The sequence below is a fragment of the Fringilla coelebs genome, assembly GCF_963513975.1.
Source record: "Fringilla coelebs genome assembly, chromosome: 26".
Lineage (NCBI taxonomy): Eukaryota > Metazoa > Chordata > Aves > Passeriformes > Fringillidae > Fringilla > Fringilla coelebs.
Window position 1 is genome coordinate 2,038,152 of NC_140052.1, and position 14,048 is coordinate 2,052,199.

Consider the following 14,048-nt stretch of genomic DNA (forward strand, 5'->3'; position numbering starts at 1 on the left):
AAATCATAAACCTTTAGGTATGCACTAAGCCCCAGGAAATCTGATAAGCTGCTTCCACATTCTTAAATGAACTCACAAAACCCCTTGTGTGGGGCTGGGGAGGACTTACCCGCAGCAGCTGGGTCATACTGGGATGGAGCTCTCCCTCTGCATGTTCCCCTTCCTGGCCTTCTGTGGTCACTCCACACTCTGTGGGCTCTCTCTTCACGTTATCCAATCGATACAGAATGTGTTTAGAGCCAGAGGAGGGATCCATGGGCTCAATCCCATAGGTGACATTCCCTACTGTCACCAAACCCCTAAAATAAGGCAGTGTGTAAGAAATCTGGCACTGAGCACAAAGGACAGTTACCCAGAATTTTACTGGGTAACCAAAGCCTGCCTACACCTCAGCTCTTGTGAACCAGCACACTTCACAATTCTACATTTCCACCTTTCACTGAGCAGAGCCTTAAAAATGCAGGACAAATACCTCTGCAAGGCTCTGCAAAGCCCCAGGAGTTACATCACAGGTCTTAAGCAGAAATGCTTTAGTTCAAATACTCTATTGCCACTTTAGTGCCTGACATGGCCCTGCAAAAAAATCAATGGCCCACAATATATGGCAATTAGGCCAAAGTAGAAAACAATTCCATCAAACTCGAGGTGCAGAAGGTTTAGGGCCAATTTTGTGAAATTTGGACACTAGTGTTCAACATTCCATTTCTGCAATAGGTACAGTCATCATGACTATCTGTGCAAGTTAAAAAATAAGCCAAATATGCATCAAAACCAACTTACTGCATTCTGGTGATAAATTAATAACTTATCTGATGGTACTTCAAATATCTGTGAACTCCTTGAATAAAAGGACACCAAGGCAGCCCAGTGCAGCCAGTGACTCCCTGGCTGGCTGAAGCACAGTGAAAAGCAGCAGATCTGGGTTTTGGCAATGGGACAGCAGGGACACAAAGGAGGAATTGTGCTACCTGAGCCCTGAGCAGGTGCTGACAGCCACCAGGGAATCCAGGGTCCCCTCCACGAAGCCCTGATAGTGGCAGTGATCCTGGCAGGAAAACAAGGGTGCATTACACAGGTGTTTCAGGCATCCCTGCACAGCCAGGGCAACCTCTGAGCTGCCACTGAGCAGCAGTGACTACAACTCAAGAACACAAGATGGATTAAGTTCAATTTACCACAGCTGGATTTCTTGACTTGACCTAGGCTATCCCTCGCCTGCTCTGTCCTCCACCCTGCCTCAAATATTTCCAGGCCAGCCCCTCCCTCCTGATTTGGGCCAAATTACTCTTCAGTCTTCTGGCAGAAGGTTCTGGCTTGTCTGTCACCTCTCAGCAGGAGGAGGGACAGCACCTGCTGTGCCCCCCAGCCAGAGCTGTGCTGCACAGTGCAGCCCTGACACACGGGGGACTCCGGACATCCAAATTCTGGGAACCAGACAAGGGGAGCATGGGCAAATACACTGCATTTTCTCTGGCAAGGACATCTTCAGACATGGATATAGGGGTCTAGAGCACAGGTTCTGGCCCCTGTTGTTCAGCAAGGAATGCAGAAAACACAGAGAGCTTCTGCCAATTGTTCAGGGCCAGTGTGACTTCTGTGACCTAATGCTGAAAAAGCATTTTTCCTCTAACCAATCCCTTCTAACTAGGAAGCAAACAGTCATTTGACTCAGGTGCTCTGTATTTTCAAGAACAAGATCCTATGAATCATGTCTGACTAATACTTCCCTTTCAAAGGAACAACACTGATCCCTAAGAGTGAAGCCATTAGGAAATCTCTCTTGCATTTTCTATCACAATTGTAGAGAGGAGCAGCTTCCAATGAGACAGCAACCACCTCCAGAACAGAAAATACAGGTTTGTCACAGGGTTAGAGCCTCATGATTCTCTCCAGGAAGAGGGCAGTGGGTGCTGAAAGGGGCCCAGCAGAAAATACAACCATCCTTTTGGAATCCCCAACTCCCTCATCCCACAGATTCTCTGTTCCAGTCACCCTCAGTGAGGGTATGAATAGAAGGAAGTCATACCTGGACATCTGGATATTCCAATTGCAACTTTCCCTCCTTGTCATAGGTATAAACTGTGAAATCTTTGGGCAGCAGTTCTCTGCAATGACAGGGGACAAGGAACACAAAAGGAATTTCATGGAAGGGCTGTGACATTGGAACAGAGCAGTAAGATGGCCCTAATCAAAAGTGTGACAAAGAATTAAATTGAAATTAAATAAGGAAACATTAAAAAGGAAAATACTCTGAAATTAACAAAGAAATAGTATATTTTCACAGCAAAATTCAAGAGATCAGAATGGCAGAACTGCTAATGAAATCAAACAAACCACCTCACCTCAGAGAGCAGAAAAAGCAGCAAAACCCATTAAATTGTGCTAAAAACCTGTTTCCAAGCAGAAAAAAAAAAATTCTAGCCCTCAGTCTGCTGCAGATGCCTTCCCCCCCCAGTCTGAGGAGGAAGTGCATTGGAAAGTCTCCCACGACTAAGAGTGCTGCACCATCCTGGTCATTCCATTGATGTGGTGCTGCTGAATTCCCACATTTCTGAGGGTCAGGGCCTTGGCAAGGGGCAAGTGGAGCTCCCCAAGGGCTTGCACAGTTGTGTCTCTATCACAAGGGCAGTTTGGCCAGCAGTGGCCTGGTAAATGACCATGTGCTGGTACAGACAGACAGACAGAGTCTGTACCAGCTGGGAGGTGTCAGCATTCAGACCTTGGAGAGAGAGTCAGTTTCCTCATTTATTAGTGTCCTTGTGCTACTGAGGAGGAAAAACCGCAAAACTAAAACAATAAACAAGATCCAGACAAAAGGGAAAATATTTACTTGAAATACAGTTCAGCTTGTTTATTTTTAGCTGTGAATAGAGAGAGTTGTAGATTCCCTGGGTCTCCTCGGAGTAATCTGCAGCTTCCTGCTCTGAAGGGGGTTCCCCAGGGCTCCAGGAATCAAAAAACATCTCTGGCTGATGGCCAGGACACTGGGACTCAGTCTCTTTCCATTCTGCAGAGCTGGGGTGTACCTGCACTTCCCACACAGAACCCCAGGATTCAAAACTCATGTCCTACCTGCCAGCTTCTCATCTGGACACAGCAGTTTGGGTCATTTAATAATTTAAAGAAATTCAGCACTTACTTGTTCTTTTCTAGATGAATGGTGTATTCTTTTCCCTCAATCTCAACAGCATATGACACCTTGTCCTGAATATAAAGAAAGGTGCATTTTACTCATGTTAATGAATGAAACAATCTTTGAAACCAACAACAATGGATGAGCCTGAAATTTATTTTATAATTGTCCCTGCCCCAAGAGCTTAGCATCTCTTCCTGTGTGACTGGGGAAAAATCCCATGAAGGAAATGGTTTCAAAATAGAAATGTGGTTTTCTTATTCTGTCCTTCTAAAACTTCCAAGTCAGAGCCAGAAAAGGACAACACAGTTTTTTTTACTGAACATGATGCAAGTTTTACAGCCAGACCAAAAATCCACTGCAGCAACTTGTGACCTCTGGAGGAGGGAGGTACTCCTGTCCCTCAGCTGCCAGAGGGATGCTGAGGGACAGGATGCTCTCTGATGCTCTCTGCAAGGACAGACATTTCCAGGTGCATCCAGCAGCATCCCACAGGCATTTCAGGTCTGGTTTGGACTTTATTTGGAAGGGAAGATGTGTCTCAGACTGCCCAGTACCTGTGTGGAGGAGCTGTTGGAAGCCTCTCTTCGTTCTCTTCCCAATCTCTGTGGAGTTACAATTTCATAGGAAGTGAGCAGGGAAATCTCCTGGAAACCTGGAGAGCAGAACAGAAACACTGCCTAAAGAAACAAAGCAACCAAGAGGATGAAGCACAAGGAAGAAAACACTGCTTCAGGAAAAGTCCACACACAGAAGAGCACAGAGCAAGGCACACTCAGATTGCCTTGCAAGGGGCCAGAGAAAACAACACACAAACAGCAGAAGAGACACCAAATTTTCCAGAAAGTTTTGAATTGAAATCTTCCCATTCCAAACACTGTCTTACCAGCACCACCACTCTTCATCAGCAGAATCAGCTCTTAAGGCAGGTTTTAAGCACAGCAAAGGTCAAACCAGTGTCAAACCAAGTGTCCTGTGCTGCAAAGCTGCACAACTGCCCCGTGCAGCCTCTCTCAAGGAGCTCCAGCAGCTCCTGCTCTGCCCATGGCACAGCTCAGCCTCACACCCTGCCCTGCACAGCACAGCCAAACTCCTGCCCTGAGGCTGGTGCTCCTATTTATGCTTTTAAAGAGCTCTCAAGGGACTCATCAAAACAACTGAGGTGAGACAAATCCCTGCAACAAAGAAGCTGTCACAGATCCCTTTATATATTATTTGTATATGCAGCATCAGACAGATTCCCTGAACCAAACAAGTCCACAGTCCAAGCTCCCTTTATCAGTTTTTGCAAGCTGTTTTATATTAACTATGTAAACAACAATAAATTGTGCATGCAAATTACTTTTCCCATCAGTGGTGGCATCTGCTGGTGCCTGGCTCACAGCCACTCACCCAGGAAGCAGGAGGTTGGCCAAGCCAGATCAGGCAGCATCCAGAGAAATAGTTTTCCTGGCTCATGGCAAGGGAATCAATGAGCTCATCAAGAGGAGTCTGAGCTCCCCAGCAAAGGCAGGGGGAAGGGAACAGTCATCCTCAGTGTCTGTCTGCAAAAATCATCACCACGTTGGGGCAGGTGAGCGAGTGTTTGGTGTCCAAGACCCTCCAAAATCTCTCAAGGGGGACTGAGATGCTCCATCCTGTTAAAACCAGCCCCTCTGAGCACACCAAAACTCACACTCCATGACGAAAGGGCCTTTGGCTTTTTTAAGTTGCAGGACAGCACTGTGAGCTCAAAGCCTCCCTGAGAGGCCTGCTCCATCCTTTGGAAAATGGGCAGGTTTAAATGCCAGGGTTCCCCAAAAAGCACCAGGCTGCAGTGGCATTCAGGTTCCTTCAGATGCCTTCCCCTCCCCTTCCCATCCCTGGCAAGCTGACACACATCATCATCATCACCTTGGGAGCACTCAAAAAGGCATCCCAAGGGAAAAGCAAATCCCTTGCACACTCTTCCTGTCACTGGCTGGGGGCTGTGTACAAATCTCAAACGGGACAGGACTGCTGGGAATGTGCCTTGAGCTGTTTTATTTTCCAGCATCACTCTCATTCCATGGGTATGACAATGGGAAGATGCCAGCAGCTCACATCCCAGGCAGCAGACAAAGAACTCAATGTTACAACTCACTTTAAAAGTTTTTTGCCCAATCACACAAAGCAGAAGCACACTGACAGTATTTATATCTGTATAGTATATATTCTATACTGACAGTGGTTCCATCCAACCACTATAAGCACAGTTACCTTTGGTTAAACAATTTTTGCTTATTTCAAATACAACACCTGCTTGTGAGCCTTCAAACACAATGCACAGAGCTCCATTATGAAGCTCAGAACTCCCCAATATCTCACTAGATAAACTTTGCTGCAGCTTGGGGAGTTATTCTAGACAAGCATTAATGCACAGACCATGGTTCTGTTTGTCCTTGCTGTTCTACATTTTACATAATTTTTCTGCTGACCAATCTCATGGCTCCTGCTTAGCTCCAATCACAGCTCTGCTGTCTCTGAGGCCTTTTGCAGCTTTCCCAAAACTTTCTGATTTATGGATTCCCACACTTCCCACCACTATCCCAGAAGAACAAGCCATGAGATCACTGCCAGCTTCCCTCCTGTCACAGCACACGTGGCCAGGCAGGAGGCTCAGATGCACTGTGCTGTCCTGGTCTGCCACACAGCATTTCTGTCACCAGAGCCCAGGCACAGCCCCACTGCCTCTCAGGAGCTCACACAGGGCACAGACTGCAGCAGAACTTTCCTAGCTATTGTGTTTGTAGACAAAAGGTATTTGTCTACTATTAAAGTAGACATACTACAATACTACTAAAGTATTTGTCTACTATTAAAAAAGCAGAGATAAAATTCCTGAAAACAGCCCCTGACACAGAACACAGTGTCAGTACCTCCCTGGCCTGAAAACAAGGGAGGGAAGGGCTGCTTCCTTCCCTGGAATGAAGCACCAAAAGCACACACTGCAGCAATCACTTCTGTCCATTTGTCATTTCCCAGCACACGCTCCAGCCAGCCCCGAGCTCCTGCAGGGCGCTGCTCTGCCCTTGTCCCATCCCCAGCGCCCTTCCCACCCTCAGCACAGGGGTGGGAGGCTCTGCAGGCTCTCCAGGCACAGCTTGCACAAACAGCAGGGCACAGCCAGCCCTGGCAGGGCCTGGAACACACACGTTTATCCAAGAGCAGCTTGGACGCAGACAACAAGTTAGTGAATCATCACATGAAGCAGAACTGGGAGGGATTTCTGGGAAGAGTACAACTCCAAGAGGATCCTCTTAGAGCAACAGCACTAAAAGAGGCCAACTTTCAAGTCTCTGAATGCTCTGACAGTTCTCTCCCCACTTTCTGCCCTCCTTCCCATCCTTCAGCACCGCAGTTTGGGAGTGGTAGGGGTAGGAGTCTCCAGCAGGTATGTCCCTGGCACTGCCCCTCACTTCCCAAAGCAGCTGTTTCCATGCCAAGTGCCCTGGGCAGCATTTCACACATCACCAGCAACCCTCAGAGAGGGCACAGAGCCCATCAGAGACAGCACAGAAATCCAACCCAAGGGACAAGTGCAGCCAAGCAGAAAGCCAACCCCACTGCCACATTTCCTTCTGCAAAGGCCAGGTAGAGTTTGGAATCAATTTTTCAGCAAGTTACAGGACTCCTCATGGTCAGGTGCTTTCTGGCAGCTGCTGGAGCTGCACCACGTCACTGCTGGGGACAGGACATGCTGATGACCCATTTCCGTGCTGAGATTTTGTTTCTGATCAGAAGAACACAACTGCATCCATGACCATAGTTATCTCATCTCATTAAAGGCTGCCATTAATTAAGCATTGGAGACAAGTAGGAAGATGTGATTCATCTTCCCTTCCCCACCCCAAATCCACCAGAGGAATTCCATGCATGCTCCACGGCATGTGGGAGCTTGAAAACCAGGGGAACACATCACAGCCATAACCACTCTCCAGACACTGAGGGAACCTCTGGGGGCGTTCAGGTGTTCTGGGGGTGCCTGACAGGTAAGATCTGCACTCAGGAAAGGTCAGACTTCACCCCCTGTCTTGCTAGAGCTTGGCATGCCCATTGGCTCAGTTACAGAATCAGAGCACACAGCTACACCCACCTACTCACTCACACTTCCCCTCAATTACCATCCTTCCTGAGCTGTGACTCCTTCCCAAGGAAGGTCAAAGATACACTCTTCAACGGAAGAAAAAAAAATTAAACAGAGGAAAGTTCAGATTGTGGCCTGTTACACCACAAAACAAAATAATTTCATAAAAACAACTCATCAGCAAGTGAGCAGGTCAGCTGCTAATACCAGAACTCATTAAGTTAACTGTGGTTATCATCAATTGATTACAATTAATAGCTGAGGTCAGCTTCCACACTTTGGCAGGGGATTGCTCACCAGAAGTGCCAAAGGCATTACAGAGCCATCCAAGCCACCAGGACAGCTCCACATGGAGCATTCCTGACCCCAACAATCAGCTCCTTGTGCTCCAAGCTGCACTCTGAGCTCCAGAGCAGGGCAGCCATTCACCCCCTTCCCTCTAGCTCCACATCTTTAGATTTCCTGCTGTCATACTGGCCTCTCCCTTTCTGCAAATAAGGAGCATCAACACTCAGTATTTCCTTACACCCCTGCCTGTTCTGGCTCCACTCTCCAGTCAGATAAACCTATCCCAAAAGCCCCACAACAGGAGACAACAGCCCAATGAGCCCTCACACATGCTGTGTGTGTTTATGGATCTCCACAGGTTAAACTCCCCTTCAAAACAGACAGCACACATCTGATTCACCTGTCATTTAACCCACTCTGACACTCATTTCCTTTCCTGCCAACATGCTCCCACTCCCCATTTTTCACCCTCTCATACTTGTACAGAAATTATTTCCACCTCAGCAGAACACTTTGCACCATCCTTTCAAAGCCACTTATCTCTGACAGACACTTCTCTTGTGCTCAGATCACTGGGATTGCTATCCCAGTCTTTATGGAGCCTGAATCCCATCTGACTGGGAGGCACCAGCTGCCAGCTCAATCTGCATTCTCCAGATCCTATTTTCAGAATCATACAGGAGTTTGCCAAGCAGTGTCTGAGGAGAAACTTCCATGACCTGGCTTGCTTACACATGTCCTTCAAAACAAGAGAACCACTGCTGGTGGATTTCTCCAGGCAATGACACACCAGGAAAAGCATTTTTTTGGTGCACTTGACTTTTGCACTAAGGTCACAGCTGAAGTAGGATTTACTCTTTGGACTACTGCAAGCAAAAACCTCCTTCACTTTCACTATGCAAATATTATCCAAGTCCACTTAAAAATGTTTAGAGGTTTATAAAAAACACAAAGATAACAAGTCTTCTAAATGTAGGAATGTTTTCTGTGGAGCCAGCAGTTCCAGCTCCTCCCAAACCTCAAACACTAAAGAGTGTCTCAGTAGTGCTTCATCCTCAAAACACCTGGGAACATCTGGCCAGCTGTTCTTCTACAGGCACCACTCCTTGGGACTTTTCTTTCCACCTCTCCCTCCCCTGCTCTCAGTCTTCAGACCTGCTGGGTCTCTTGCTGTGCTGGTGCAGGAAGAGATGACCAATTATCATTCCTCTGTATGTATTGCTCACCTGGAATATTTGTATAACATTAAACCTGGCCAGAGCAGTTCATGAAGTTTCTTTTGGTATTTCACTGGGGATGTTGGATGTTGATCAGGTTACAGAGCTCTTCCACAGAAATATTTCCTAGAAAATTCTTACACCCCTTGCTGAAATCCAGACCTATGCTGTAAGTGTTTCCTGTCTAGACTCTCCCCATTCCTTCTGCCCTTCCTAAAGCCTAACTTGTCTGCAAGACAACAGCTCCCCTTGTTCTACAAAAAGGACTGTCACACGTGTCCTCTGCTGCTGTCACAACATGCTCTGCACCTCGGAGCCTTCTCCCAAGGAGCAGCAGGGTAAAGCTAAGCAGCAAAATGAACCCTCCTGGGGGTCACTGGCCCTGAGTCACTCCCTTCCACCAGGACAGCGTGCCCATGGACAGGGGCTGAGCACGCTGAGCCCACTCACTTCCTCCCCATCTTACCAGCTGTGAACGCCAGCTCTGCTGTCTCAGCTGACTCTGTGGGAAGCTTCTCTTTGGAGACATCACTGGCTTTACATCTGGCCACCAAAGGGAACTGTGAAATGCACATTCTCACCTTTTTTTTATATTTAGCTTGTGAAATAATAATGATCAAGACATGCAGAAACTGTAAAGTCATGATCCTAACTTTGTTTTCCCAAAAGCAAGGCATTACAAGAGGCAACATAAACTACACTGAAATGTCTTTCCTCTCTTTCCTTTTCACATGGAGGAAATAATCACAAACCCACTCTTTGCTGAATGATTGTCCCAGATTCGTTACAATATGGGTGAGGCAGTGCTGTATTTTCTGTGATCTGAACAAAAGAATTATCTTAACCAAACACCCCAGAAATTCAAACCCGAGCATTTAGACACTTCAAGAATTGTGGTCAAAGCTGGCTGGAACATCCTGGTGTGTGTATGACAGCAAGTAGCAAGAAAGAGATGGAGTAGCACAAAGCAGTCTCTGCCTGTGAATTATTTTGAATCCATATAATCAAATCTTGAAGGCTTCTATGGACACCAACAGGAGAGGAAAAGCCATACACACAAATCCCTTAAGGCTACACACCACTATGTGATTATGGTCATTCAGGAATTTTCAGATAATAGTTTCTGGTGACACTCCACTTCTGCCTTACATCCCTATGTGTGTCAAAAGCACTTACATTATAACCCAAGAGCTGGAGGTTTCTACCCTCTCCTTCATGCTCATACTCAGGCAAGGGAGGTTCATTATATTTCATGGAAGGTTGGGCATTAATAGCTGGGACAGAGAGTTCCAAAGGCAAAGAGGAACACTACCATCCACCACCAGGCACCAGTGTTTATTTCTTACAGGCAGGAACAAAAATCTTATTTCCTAGAACACCAAGCACCTGGCATCTGAGATGCTTAATTCCAGACACCACTCCTGGGCCTCCAGTCAGGCATCTCCCAATGGCTGCACCACCTCTCAAAGCTGACTTTCACCTCACACAGCTCACACACCCTCCAGCAACAACACAGCAAGTGAGAGGAAGAGATTCCAGCACAGAATCCCTCAGGGAGAGGCACACACCACATAAGCACTGTCCTCAGCAAGAAGCATCAGTATGAAATTGCATATTCCTCAGTTGGGAAGACCTGACTATAAAAACACGCATTAATGGCAAACACAAAAGTTTTACACAGTACATGTGTCCCTTCAGGAGGGGGAAACAACGACAGAGGAGACCTTTCTGCCTGTCATGTATGTACAGCCTTGAATCAGCACCATAAGAGCCCATCAACCAAATCATCTCAATTCACAAACAATCCCTAAGGACAGCACGGGACCAAGTCCTGAAGAGCCATGCAGAACGATGGCACTGAGTCCTGCTCTCCCTCCCTCCCTCCATGGGGCCAGCAGCCTGCATGCCTCTGCCCCATACCCGAGCTCCTGGACGGCCAAGGCCACTCACACTGACCGGGCAGCCCCGCATCCCCTGGGGCTTGGCTGGGGTGCAAGAGCCGGGCGCAGCTCCCGGGAGGATGGAGGAGCAAAGAGCCGCGGGACACCTGCGAGCCCGGGCAGGTGAGCCGGGACCCGAGGCCACCGCCGGGATCAGCTCCCCGTCTGGAGCTCCATGGGCCCGGCACCGGAGCCCCGCTGTCCCGGGATCAGCTCCCCGTCTGGAGCTCCATGGGCCCGGCACCGGAGCCCCGCTGTCCCGGGATCAGCTCCCCGTCTGGAGCTCCATGGGCCCGGCACCGGAGCCCAGCTGTCCCGCCAGGCCCTCCGCAGCATCCGTGAGCAGGAGCACGCTGGCACCGGCGATGCTGGGCAGGGCACAGGTGGCGCTGGCACCACAGCCCGGCCCGGAGGCACGGCCACCCCCGGGCACCGCCGCGGGGCACACGGGGCCAGCGGGCAGGACCCCGAGCTCTGGGGGGCTCTGCCCCACCGGAGCCCTGCGAGGGCAGGGGAGGGGAAGCGGCTGCCCCGGGGAGGGGTGACAAGGGGGGGCCCGACCCTCCGGAGGGGACGGGGAAGGGGGCACGGCGCTGTCCGGGAAAGGGAATGGGGCCGAGCGGGGTGCGGGCGGCAGGCCCGGCCCGGCCCCGCGCACTCACCCGCGGGCTGCCCGGGCGCGGCCGGCGGCGGCAGGAGAAAGATGAGGAAGAGGAGGCGACAGAGGCAGCTCCAGGCCGGGGCCATGACACCCCCTGCCCACATCGCCCCTCCCGTGGGGCGCTGGGTCCGGCCGGCGGCCCCGCGGCCTTATGGAGCCGGGCCGGGGCCTGCGCTGCGCCGCCCCGGGGCGGAGCCGTGTGCCCGACCGCCCGCCCCGGGCCCGACCGCCCGCCCCACGGCTCAGCACGGCCCGGCACCGCCCCGGAACCCAGCGGGGACCGGGGCATCGGCACTGACCGGGCATCGCCCCGGGACCCAGCACGGCCGCGGGCATCGGCACCGCCCCGGCACGGCCGGACAGGGAAGAGCCCCAGCCAAGAGCGCCGGGGTCCCGCCCGCAAAGGGAGCCGGTGGTGTCAGTGCAGACTGCGGCCACCACGGATCTGATGGCCTTCCCTGCCAAAAAGCTGCGCTGCACACTGGAAACAGAGAACTGTGGAATACCCTGAGCTGGAAATAATCGTCAAGTCCGACTCCTGGTGCTGCACAGACACCCCAGCACCCTTCCCTCGGGAGCCTGTTCAGTTCCCCACCAACCCTCTAGGGAAAGAACTTTTCATCATGTGTTGGAAGCACACACCATGTAAGCCCCTGGCTGGGCAATACCACAGATCCAGGTGAGCACGAGAAACTCCCCAAAATGAGAAGGCATCACAGGCTTTGCCCTCCTCTACAAGCACCAGGCATACTGCCCTGCTCCACCAATGGCCCGCGGACAACCTGCCAGGGCAACTCCGGAGCTCTGCATCATCCTCCAGAAAAACCAGGAACAAACACCTGACAAACCCATCGTACCAGGAGCAAGTAATGGAAAAGCGGAGTCAATTTACTGGGGAAAAGAGAACAAGTTCACCCGAACCTAGGCTGCCTCCCATTCCCACATGGCGGGGTGGCACTGGGGAGAGCCGCGCAGCACAACGGCCAGCTCGGACGGAATCAGTCACTGAGCCGCCGCGCTGCCCGTTACCGGCAACACAGACCCCTGAGAGCCCTTCTCCGGTGCTAAGGGTGTCCGCTCTTCGGGTGAGCGCGGCGGGCGCCCCCGAGGGAGGGATCCTGAGGTCCCCGAGTCCCGGCTGGGCCCTGTTCGAGCCCAATTTGAGCCGGTTCGGTCCTGGCCGGGCCCCGTTTGAGCCGGTTCGGCCCCGGGATTCGGTCCCGAGCGCCGCGCACGGCGGCGGGCGGCACGCGCCGCACCAGCGCCCCGCCCCTCGCCTTCGCCCATTGGCCGCCAGCCCCCCTCGACAGCCAATCAGCTCCTCGTCTGGCGCGCACTCCCTCTGCCACGCCCTTCGCTGCTGCTTCCGTAGCTTTTTCCGCTTCGCTCTGACCGGCTGCGAGCGGCGGGCGCCTATTGGCTGCAGGCGGCACGGCGGCGGGCGCCCATTGGCTGCGGGCGGCCAGCGGCGGGCGCCCATTGGCTGCGGGCGGCCGGGCAGTGCGGCGGCGGGCGCCCATTGGCTGCGGGCGGTGCGGCCCGAGGCCGAGCGGGGCGGCGGTGCCGCCATGGCGCCGCCCGTGGGGTACGCGCTGCTGTGCGGGCAGGCCGCGCTCCTGCTCGGGAACCTGCTGCTGCTGCACGGCCGCGGCCTCCCGGGCAACGACACCGAGCCCCGGGAGCTGCCGCCGGGGCCGCCCGCCGCCGCCTGGGCTTACAGCGATCCGCGGGCGCCGCTCGTCCTCTGCACCTACCTGTGAGCGCCGGGCCGGGCCGGGGGGGAGCGCGGCCTCCCGCCCGCCCTCACAGCCGCTCCTTCCCCGCAGCCCCGATGAGTTCGTGGAGTGCGAGGAGCCGGTGGACCACGGCGGGAACGCCACGGCACAGCAGGAGCTGGGCCACGGCTGCGTGAAGGTGAGGGCGGGGCGGGGGCGGCCCCGGTGCCGGCGGCCCCCGGGCCCCGGTGAGCGCTGAGCGCTGCCCCCGCCGCAGTTCGGCGGCCAGGCCCACGGCGAGGTGGATCACACGCGGGTGCAGTGCCGGGCGCTGGACGGCATCGAGTGCGCCGAGCCGCGGAGCTTCCTGCGGGGCAGCCGGCCCTGCGTCAAGTAGGAGAGTCCCTGTCCCCCGCAGCCACCGGACCGAGCCCCGCGGGAGCACGGCTGGTCCGGCGGGGAGCGCTGACGCTCGCTGACCCCGCCGCGTCTTCTCTCGCAGGTACACGGGACACTACTTCATCACCACTCTGCTCTACTCCTTCTTCCTGGGCTGCTTCGGAGTGGATCGCTTCTGCCTGGGCCACACCGGCACCGCCGTGGGGAAGCTGCTGACCCTGGGGGGCCTGGGCATCTGGTGGTTCGTGGATCTGATTCTGCTCATCACCGGGGGGCTGATGCCCAGTGATGGCAGCAACTGGTGCACGGTGTACTGAGGAGGGGCAGGGCTGGCCTCCCTGCAGCCCTGGGTGCCTCTGCCCGCTCCCAGCACCAGGCTGGCACAACGTGGACTTACAGAACTGTAACTCAGGGTGCACAGCGGTTACTCTTGATAATGACTCTGTACCAACAGTGGACACAAAGTTGTTCAGGATATATTTTGCTTGTTTAAAATAATCTGGCTTCCCACTGCAAATAGTGACAGCTTCAGAAATCAGAGCTTGCAAACACTGGGGGTCAAACAAACAAACAATAAAATCTGGAAGAAG

The 14,048-nt window shown here is 52.7% G+C and overlaps 2 protein-coding genes across 2 annotated transcripts in view; one reads left to right on the plus strand and one right to left on the minus strand.

The window, feature by feature from the left end:
- LOC311163206 (disintegrin and metalloproteinase domain-containing protein 9-like) overlaps nt 1–11,525 on the minus strand; it is a 25,911-nt gene extending 14,386 nt beyond the window's left edge. The window contains exons 1-6 of the mRNA XM_084221971.1: nt 11,346–11,525; nt 3,691–3,788; nt 3,140–3,204; nt 2,027–2,105; nt 969–1,045; nt 110–299 (exon numbers count right to left, since the gene is read on the minus strand). Coding sequence (XP_084078097.1) covers nt 110–299; nt 969–1,045; nt 2,027–2,105; nt 3,140–3,204; nt 3,691–3,788; nt 11,346–11,448 — 612 coding nt within the window. The 5' untranslated portion in view covers nt 11,449–11,525. The remainder of the gene's footprint in view (nt 1–109; nt 300–968; nt 1,046–2,026; nt 2,106–3,139; nt 3,205–3,690; nt 3,789–11,345) is intronic.
- Nucleotides 11,526–12,866: 1,341 nt separating this feature from the next.
- TM2D2 (TM2 domain containing 2) lies at nt 12,867–14,044 on the plus strand. Its single transcript, XM_084221671.1, has 4 exons — nt 12,867–13,100; nt 13,171–13,258; nt 13,337–13,452; nt 13,562–14,044. Exons 1-4 carry the CDS (start codon nt 12,913–12,915, stop codon nt 13,773–13,775), a joined length of 606 nt encoding a protein of 201 aa, XP_084077797.1. The 5' UTR covers nt 12,867–12,912; the 3' UTR covers nt 13,776–14,044.
- The last annotated feature ends 4 nt before the right edge of the window (nt 14,045–14,048 follow it).

Excerpts from the sequence above, each read along its gene's own strand:
- TM2D2 (XM_084221671.1), top strand. The coding sequence starts at position 12,913 with ATGGCGCCGCCCGTGGGGTACGCGCTGCTGTGCGGGCAGGCCGCGCTC. Across the intron at positions 13,101-13,170 it reads CTCGTCCTCTGCACCTACCT|CCCCGATGAGTTCGTGGAGT; the intron begins GTGAGCGCCGGG and ends CCTTCCCCGCAG. Across the intron at positions 13,259-13,336 it reads TGGGCCACGGCTGCGTGAAG|TTCGGCGGCCAGGCCCACGG; the intron begins GTGAGGGCGGGG and ends CCCCCGCCGCAG.